The sequence below is a fragment of the Ruditapes philippinarum genome, unplaced genomic scaffold (assembly GCF_026571515.1).
Source record: "Ruditapes philippinarum isolate M1 unplaced genomic scaffold, ASM2657151v2 ctg2120_1_1_1_1, whole genome shotgun sequence".
NCBI lineage: Eukaryota > Metazoa > Mollusca > Bivalvia > Venerida > Veneridae > Ruditapes > Ruditapes philippinarum.
Genome location: NW_026855979.1, coordinates 16,464 through 26,782, shown reverse-complemented (window position 1 = coordinate 26,782; position 10,319 = coordinate 16,464). Strand labels below are relative to the sequence as shown.

At 34.9% G+C, this 10,319-nt stretch overlaps 1 protein-coding gene across 1 annotated transcript; it reads right to left on the bottom strand.

Annotated features, from left to right (window-relative positions):
• Nucleotides 1-6,755: 6,755 nt before the first annotated feature.
• Nucleotides 6,756-7,337, bottom strand: LOC132745034 (uncharacterized protein K02A2.6-like). The gene has a single exon (XM_060733867.1). The coding sequence runs from the start codon at nt 7,335-7,337 to the stop codon at nt 6,756-6,758; it is 582 nt and encodes a 193-aa protein (XP_060589850.1).
• Nucleotides 7,338-10,319: the final 2,982 nt, after the last annotated feature.

Genomic DNA, 10,319 nt, shown 5'->3' with positions numbered 1-10,319 from the left:
CAGGCTGATTTGGATCCATGCTGGGCTCAAACGCACTATGTTGGTTTTGTCATGGCAAAACTCATTTTTGATCTACAAAGTAAGAAATTATTTAAATATAACTGACATTGCAGATCAGACAAGGTGCCCAATTGTGGCATTTTCTTCATCAGACTGACCATGTAACCTCTGACCTTGAATAAAACAAAACAATAAATGAACAAATGGTGTGACCAGTGGTCAACTTCTTCTACTCCTTGGCAAATAGAAATTATTTTGTTTACCTAAATTTATATGTTGGAAAGACAACAATTAATGGCAAAATTTTCTATAACCTGGTCTTGAACATTTACTACCCTAAATATCTTAAATGGACTTGCTTATCTATTAATCTGGACTTAACCATTCATTAGTTTTAGGGAAAATTTCAAGCTATGTACTGACAGAATAGCATACAGAGCAGACCATGATCAGATAGAATGAATGTAGTGGATGATTTTTGGTCTGCACTGGTCACTTCAGTAGATATAATCACCACCAGCAGAATATAGACACATCATACAGAGGAACATGGCCATAATTATATAAAATAAAGATACAGACAGATGGACAGACAAACAAAATTCTACATGACTCTCCCTACCCTCAAATATTTTACTATATCAAGGGCAATAACTACAAATACTGAATTAATTCATACTTAACCCCCAAGGTGCAGTAGAATAACTCTCCATATCCTTCAAATAGTGTAACTAAAAATCAAACATTATTTTATATTTATAGAAATGTGCATGGGTCACATAGATTTTTTTATTATTTTTACATAGTAAAATATTAAATTGAACACAGGTAGAGCAAAATGTAAAATTATTCTGACTTTTATCTGTGCACCACCAACCACAGTTAGGTGGGCATAATGTCACTTTAAATTTGACGTAAATTCCCAAACTCAGTTTTTGCATTTACAAATATTTTCTATCAAGAATAGTACCAAATATTATTTGAAAATATTTCCTAATGTAGCATAAGAAAAGTCAATAAAAAACTTTTCAATTGCAGAAGAGAAAAAACAACAAGAAAAAACAAAAGTTTTATATTGGCTAAAATTCAATTTCAATCATTTCACCAAACACAAGTTAAAATGCATTGTAAGTATTGACTAGTTTTCACTTTTGCATAATCCTTGTGGAGGTAATAAATTGAATTTAATGTTTCAATTTAAATTCAAATTTAATTGCTTATAAATAGAGTCATTATTCAAATTCATGTTAAGACAAGAAATAGGTTTCATTTGCTTCAATAATCTCTTTTCTCTGAAATAGTAAGAACATGAGTAAAAGTTTATTATATGCTTAAAATTGGACCAGTTATATGACTCATTATAATACTGTGATGTTTATATAGTTTTATATACATGGCTGCAGTCATTTTATTTATGAAGAAATCGTATTTTATGTGTCTAAAAAGAAAATTTGCTGTATTATCAATTTGTTATACATTCTTGTCAACTTATATGGACATATATAGTGACTCTGGTTATATAATTTTACAAACAACTGTTTATATAGGGCCATAATAGACATTTGCGGGATATAATGAGGAACGGGGATTGAGGATCGAGGATAAGTTATATAAAGGGATAATCTCAGAATAATCTAACATTTTATAATACACACGGTTTCTAAGTAACGGATAACACCAGCATTGTCAACGATACCCATCTCTGTTTCATGTCGGAAATTAGATCGTGCACTGTTAAGTTTTCAGGTCCTACAATAGACGGACTATCAGTATATGACTAAAAAGTGTTGAAATATCTGGAAAAAAGTGATCCCTCGGAAGCATTAAAAACAGCAAAAGAAATCATGAAAATGCAAACTCGGTTTGATTGGGTTGTACATGATGGATAATAAAAAGTGCAACAACCCTCACGTCCCCTAGCATCGGCTTAAGCGGGACTCTACTCTCAACACTTAAAAGTTCTGGACTCAATTATCCTAAAGGACCAGAAAGATAAAGCAACACTATTATAAACACTATAAACACTATATAAATATCGCGTTAAACTCCGATTCAGTAACTCACTCCGTTTCAATTTCACATTTCAATATTTTCAAATTATTGCCAGCGCTTTAGGCCGTATACAACGTCTTGAAAGACGTCTTTTGAGTTAAGGATTTAGTGCAAAAAAACAACAGTTAAGTACAGTCCCTACGGGCATCTAAACCAAGGGCAAGCATAAACAGCTCACATGCAGCAGTCATTGCTTGGTCAAGCTCCGATAAATCTTAACAGATGTATAAATGAGGGCAAACATGGACAGCTGACCAGCAACTTCGCTCGGACCTAGTCCCGAGACAACTCGAACGAGGACCAGTCCCACGTGAACTGCACAACCGAGGCCGTAGTCAAGACGTCAAGATGTCTGTGCTCAAGCTGCCAAACGTTTTGACGAAACTATTGATGCACGTCAGCGCACTAGACAAAACAACCGTCAACGCAAACGACCTTTGGTTGAGCTTATGAAAAAAGTCTTGCAATTACTAAAATGAAAATTAAGATGTAAGGAAAGAAACACAGTAAGATATCCTGGCCTTATTGTTAATAATATGTGTTGAGATGACCCCTCAATATCAACGTTCCCGACATTATGTTGCAAATGTCTACTATTAACCTGTCAAAAATCTTAACAACTGCATGATGGTAATCTAGCTTAAAGGCACTTATTGCCTCAGAAAGATTACAACTTCTTTAAAAAGAATGATTGGAGTATTGCAACATTTAAATTATGTTTTTAGAGCATGACTGTTAGAGTTTTGCTACCTTGAGAAAGTGGTGCTTATTGTGAATTCATTTGTCATAAATGTAGCAAAATGTAAACAATTTAGTACTTTGATTTCCACACAGAATATAAAATTACTATAACTGTAAAAAATGCCAAAAAGCAAAAGATGAAAATCATGGTTCAGATAATTTGTCAATTATTATACAGCCATATAACCGGTCAAAAATCTTTACAACTAATAATATAAAAGTGCAAGGTAAAATAACCCGAGCTCTTAATACAGGGTCATATAACCTGACAAAAAATCTTTATAACAAACTTATTACACTGCATATTAAGAATTGTTTTTTCTGAAATCACATTTTCACCAGCGGCATTTGATATAAGATACAATATTACAATGGTCCAATATTACAAAGAAGCTGCTATAAAAGTATCCAAAACTTCAGTTATAAAATTGCATTACAATTCTAAATCAAAGCACAGAAGGCGCTGAATTTGTTTGGGTCTCAGAATGTCAGAAAGGTGAAGGTTGTGAGATTATAAACCGATTTGTTTTTGTATAGTGCCAGAAATGCTGTTTCCAGTGTTATAATGGTAGTAAATTGGCTATAAGGCTAATTGCAACACTGATATTCAATTCAATGTTTATTAAAAAAAACAAAAAAAAACAAAAAACAACAACATGAATTGCCTAAAGTGGGGTTTGAACCCCAGACCTCTCGGTTCCTAAACAAGCATGTAACCCCTGGACCACGGGAAAGTTATAAGAAACTGCCTGAAGCAAACCACTTTATTCTAAATTCAGGTTTGTAATCATTAATTTCGAGATATTTTGTTCATGGTAAACCTGTTGTTTAACACTGATGTAAATAATCATGGAGCTTAATATAAGCATGTATATCTGTGATTATGTTAATTTAGGCATTACAGAAAGCATTTAGCATAACTATACATGTTTACATATATCAATATTCATTCTATTATATTGTATTTCATCTATAAATACTACCTTTCTGAAGAGTGTAACACGGGTAATAAGAAAGGACAGATGACAATCCCAATAAACCCAAAGTGATGTAAATATAACAAAGCAAAAAAATGAAGGACACGATGATAGTGTTCATATGACAACACATGGGAGATGTTGTGTCGGAATAATTGAAAAGATTACCTTCTCACATACAAAAAAGCAATCAATAGCTGATAAAAAATATTATCTTAAATATTTTAATGTCACAGAAATAACATTTTAACAGTCAAGATACCAAGAAGTTAGGTTTCTGGGGAGTACAATTACTTGCAAGAGCTTTTTTTTATTCTATAAATTACCTCTGCATGGTAAAAGGAATCATTTCCAATGCCAAAATGTTTTACTGTTTTTTGTTTATTTATACCAGATTTTGTGACAAGCAAATATTCCCATCATTCCTTTTACGTACAAAATTTTTCATTTGTCCAAAGAAAGACTTAAAGAATAGATTGAAAGGTGTAATAGTGCCGGTTTATTATCAGTGGTTCAAGCTGATTCGAGCCCAACACTCAGTGGCGCTCTGGATAGACTTAAAATATAAATGGCTTAATTACTCTGCGGACGACACGTGATCACAAATATATCTTTAAACGGCACTTTACCCAGGTTCTCTGAACTCTTAATTGCCAACCAGTGGCTAGGATGGTGGTGTAGGACGCTACCTTTAATTTACTCTTATTAAGAAAGTATAACACAAGACTTTATAAATTTAACATTACGAGATTTATTCAAACGATAATCATAGACTTATTTAAACGACAATCGTATAACTTATTTACCAAAAGTATGAATAAGACTATATATTTAAGCAGAATCTACCAACAACGAGTTATTTATTTAAAAAGAATTTCCAAGTATTTATTAATAAGTTTAGCCTAAATTCTCAAATCATATAGATTTCAAAGAGTCAAAACTATTAAGTTTTGAAAGAGTGCCAAAGCTCTAAAGCTTTGAAGTGAACTGACCTGTCGGCCAGCTCCCAAGACAAGAAATATAGAAATTCACTGTGGCCGGTATTTATACACTTTTGGTAGTCATGACAATGCTTAACTATAAGATTGATTGGTCAAAATTACTCATAACAAGTTCTAAACTAATCGAATGATTTCAATCAAGTCGACCAATGAAAAATATAGAATTAAACCGAAAGCACCAATCAAATTAACTCTAAAAAATAAGGTACGGTGAATAAGCGAAAAGGGCAATAAAAACTGAGAACGTTTACTAAAATGCAGCCCTATTACAAAGGTTTTTCTTACCAACATCTGATTTAAAATGTTGGGTCTTAATATATGTTTAATTTGTACTCAGATATTGAACATTGAATGTTATGTCTTTTCTACTGCTTAAATTTCATATAATTCTATATCATACATTATTCTTCACAATAGATCAGCTAAAATGTTCATCTTTCATTTTGGAACAGTCTATTTTTAATTTTTTATACATTTGAAGAATGACCTTTGGAAAAGGGTGTGCACTTTTCCAGGTCCAGCATTAATGGTAATCCAATAATGGCCAAAAAATTGTGAAAAACAAAATTAATATGAAACAGCGCTGTTGTAAATATTTTCCCAGTAAAAATGTTAAAACATCAAATAATATGTTTAAATTGAAAAAAAAAAACATGCCCATGTTGACAGAAGTCATTTCAATTCAATATTTCAGCAGATGTATTTTCTCTAGAACTTATCTATTTGCTGTATGATAAGTCCTAATGGTGGATATTAATTGATAACAACTATGTTTCTGTTTAATCGTGTTTACTAAGGTTCCAGTTTTTTTCCGGAAGTCCCCGTATCCTATTACATACAACATACATATATACTATGGTGGAGTCTCACATACATTATAACACTAGTCTATAGGACATCACATCCCTCCTCAAGTTAGATATAAAACATCAGTTTTAAATTGAACAATCAAAATGCTTAAATCATTAAGATATGAATTATGGAAAATATTATATTATAGTTATGTAAACTGATATTACTAAACATGATAAACTATTCTTACAATTATTTGATTACGATGGAATACATATAATGAATCTAACTGTAAAATTCATCCTAACTTTTTTTCTCTAGAAATGTTCACTCATGGCTGTTAACACATTTCAATCGTTTGTAGGTCAGTTTTACTATAGTCTGCAGTATCTAAATATATCCACTACATGAGCAATATCGAACATTTACACTATACAAACATGAATATTTATTTTGTTCTAAATCTGATAATTTGTTTATTTTTCTCTTAAATATTTGTTGTTAAATGCATTGTTAATGTCCACACTATATTAGAACTTCAATGTACTTTAAAAATTGTCATTTAAAATCATGTTGCCGTATATAAGTGTCATGTTACTATTGCGCTATTACGTATTAATTTTTCTATTGAGAATCTAATTACATAAAATATATCCATGATGTATACACTTATTAAACTCGCATGGCAGATCGCGTGACCTGCTTGTTCCACTGGGTTTATTATGCCATTTTCACTGTGGAACCAATAATCTAACTTACAAATCTTTTAAATATGCGGGCGGACGACTATCTCGTGCTGGCCTTGCCGCATAACTCGTGTTTTTGTCTTTCAGCGAGTTCCTCCCCCTGATAGTCCTCAATATCGCTTTCCCCGTGCTGTTTTAGGCGTATTCCCCATTAAGTCTGGATCTACTGTTTTCATAACAGATGAGTTCCTGGTGACACAATGTCCTTCATCATTCGAACACTTATCATTGGTCCCTTTTTGTTTATAACTTTATATGGGACTGGATTATACATTGTACTTGACTTTCTTGGTGTTTCGTTCTAAGTAAAACTCTGTCTTCGACGTTAATGTTTTGTTCTCGTGCGATCATTCGCTGGTCCTCGTATTGTTTTGATTTTGCTTTTTGATAACTCATCATTTCTTCGTGCTATTTCGTCTGCACGCGTGTCCTCATTTTGGTGTTGATTAATGTCTGGCATACGCGTTACCGGTTCCCTTCGGAACATTAGCCGAAATGGCGTAAATCCAGTTGACACGTGCGGTGTAGCTCTGTACTGGCGAAGAAAATCTGAACAGTTCTTGTTTGTAATTCCTTCCCTCCATGAATGCCGATTTAACACTCTTCATCACGGTTTGTGAATGCTTCTGCCTGAGCATTAGCCCTTGGCCACCTAGGCGTGATTTTTCTGTGTATAAAACCGTAAATTTTGCAAAGTCCGCAAATGCCGTACTATTAAATGGCGATCCATTATCTGTTTTAATCACTTTGGGGACACCAAACATTGAAATTATTTTGTCCATAACCGGTATGACCATATTTGCTGAAACACTCTTTACTATTTCCACTATTGGATATCGCGAGTACTCGTCTACTACAACCAATAGGTAATCACCGTTTTCTAGAGGTCCACAAAAATCTGCACTTATATTTTTCCAAGGTCCAGATGGCAAATCTGACATTTTCAGTGGTTCTCGCGGTTTGGTTCCCTTGAGTTGGCTTGACAGGCTAGACATTTTTGTTATTGCTGTTTCAATTTCTGCATTCATGTTCGGAAACCATACCTTTGATCGTATATAGCTTTTAGTTTTAACAATTCCCTGGTGCCCTTCATGTCCCAGTTTTTATCGCACGATTTCGGAGTGTTTTCGTATCACTAATTTGTCATTTCTTAATAAGACCGTGTCATTGTGAACCGTCAATTCATCTTTTACGCTTCTGAGTACCACCCAGCTCTTCCATGTCGATTTTAAAATCTGTCACTGTTTTCATTTCATGCCATTTTCCATTCTTTGCGTATTCAATCGCTTTCTGTATAGTTTTATCTTTGACTGATTCTAATTTTACTTCATCTAGTGTCATTGCATTTGGCACTGCCTGTGCGGAAACGAATGCTACATATTCCTCCGCTATATTTCTCTGCTCGTCACATTTCAACGGATGACGAGACATGTAATCAGACGGGTTATCCTTTCCAAGCCTGTATTCATACATTAAATGGTTGTAGACGTAATCCCCATCGTTCAATTCGTAGTGGTGGCTGTTTCTTCTGCCATATTTTCGTCCGAGTGGGCATGTGATCTGTGAAGCACGTGAAAGTTGGAGCACCTCTTAAGTACATCGAATAGTGCTCACACGACGCATACTACTGCCAGAGCCTCTCTTTCTGTTTGTGAGTAAACGTGATTCTGTCTGTGTCAGTGCACGAGACGCGTACGCGATAATTTTTCCTTCCTGTGTGAGTATCCAGATATACCGACTGTGAAGCATCTACTATTAGCTCAATTTCTTTTAATGGACTAAAGTATGTGATAACCGTATCACTACTTATTCTCTTTTCAGTTTCTCGAACGCGACTTGCTGATCATTTCCCATGACCAGAGTGTGTCCTTTTTTGTTAAACGCCTCAATGGTTCCGTTATTGTCGCATAATCCTTTAAAATCTCGAGCAATACGATGTCATTCCGAGAAAACTCCTCAATTCAGATACGTTTTGTGGGCTGTTGCATGTCTCTCACTGCTCTCGAACCTTCACTGGATCTGGTGAAATGCACCATCTCCTCTGAAATACAACTCCAAAGAATGTGATTTCAAGCTTGTTAAATTCACATTTTTCTCTATTTAATGTCAGCCCGTTATGATGCAATGCATGAAAAACTTGATCAAGTTGCTTGTCGTGATCTTTTTGACTGTTTCCATACACTATTATATCATCCGAAATATTCTTGGCACCAGCTATGTCTTGAATGATAGAACTGATTGTTTTCTGAAACACTTCACTTGCAGAGTTAGTACCGAAATTCAAACGTTTATATCTGTATAAGCCCATGTGTGTAGAGAATGTAGTGATTGATCTCGATTCTTCATCTAATTCCAGCTGATTATATCCAGCTTTTTAAATCTAGTTTGCTGAACACTTTTGCACCGTTCATGGTCGTGTATAAGTTCATCTATTGTTGGCATTGGATGCCGTTCTCTTTCAATAGCTTTTGTTTGCCTCTCTCATGTCTATGCATAATCTTACATCTCCATTTTTTCTTCGGGGGGTGACAATCGGTGACACCCATGGTGTTGATTCATTTTAACTTCTTCTATGATGTCATTTTCAAGTAGCTTTTTCAATTTCCTTTTGAACTTTCTTTCTTAAATGAAATGGCGTACGTCGATTTCTCTGCGCTACAGGTTTTACATCACGGTTTATGTGTAATTTGACTTTTTGTCCTTTTAACTTCCCAATACCGTCATAAATTCCTTGATATTTATCTTCCATATTGGCCGTTATCCCTTGGTTTATTTTTATTATTTTCTAATTCACATGATGTTTCACACCCTAATAGAGCTCCATAGTTTCCTTCACAATATAAAATGGTGTTACTGTGTATTTTCTGTTCTTTTCTCGACCGTTAAATTCACACAGCCCTTTACGTTTAATGCACTTCCCCCTCCGTATGGAAGTAAATTTGGCAGCCCTTTTGTTTTTATTTTAGGTTTTCCTAAGTAATCATACGTGTTTCATCTAGTATATTCACACTTGATCCTGTGTCTATTGTAGCCGTAATCGTTTTATCGTTGACTTTTATCTGTGTTTTGGGCGTTTTTTGATCCTTTTTTTTTACCGACATTTTTCACTGTGATGTTATAGAGGTACTCCTCTTTCGAATCGAACTGTAGCGAACTGCTGGCGTTATCGCTGACCTCTTTGACATGCTGATATTTCGGCGCTAAACAGCAGCGCGCGAAATGATTAGGTTTCTTGCATACATTGCAGGTTTTACCTGTGGCTGGGCACGGCTTATCTCTGTGCGGGAATTCATAACCACATTTTCTGCAAGTATTGGCTGACGCACCATCACGTGGTCTACTTCGTTGATTCGATTGGTTCTTCGGACCATATTTCCCACGACCTCCAAAATTTGCATACGACCTCTACTGTTCCCACGGCCATGAGGCATCGGCGCTCGTCCTCGTGTTTCTACTATTGAACTTGAAACCTTGTGTACAGATCTAGAATTTTCTGAATTTTCCATTGCGGATGCTTGCATATCTGATTGTTCAAACATACGTCCCATTGTAATAATGTCATCGAGTTTTTTTATCTGGTTCACGTAACGCTCTTCTTCTGAGTTGATTTGAGCGGCCATGTTGTATCACTTGTTGTAAAATTTCATTGTCAATGTCTGCGAATGCACAGTTCTTTGCCAAAGTTCTTAACTCAGTCACATATTCATCAATCGTTTGTGCTTCTAATTGCTTGTATGATCTAAAGTTGTAAATTTCAATTTGAACGTTCTTTCTGGGAGCAAAATAGTCGCTAAGTACCTTTTTTGTTGCGTCATAAGTCGCTGCGCTGTCCTTTTTCTCTACGTCATAGATGTCGTACACTTTTTCTCCGGCGTAATGTAGTAATAATGCTCTTCTCTGGTCAGCGTTTGATATTTTCATCCCCACAAATAAATTTTCGAGGCGCCCAATCCATTTCTCCCAACGCGTGCCTGCATTGGATTTATCCGTTTCAAGATCAAAACTTGGAA

What these genes read in the sequence shown, in the direction of transcription:
- LOC132745034 (XM_060733867.1), bottom strand. Translation starts at nt 7,337, where the DNA reads ATGAATGCAGAAATTGAAACAGCAATAACAAAAATGTCTAGCCTGTCA.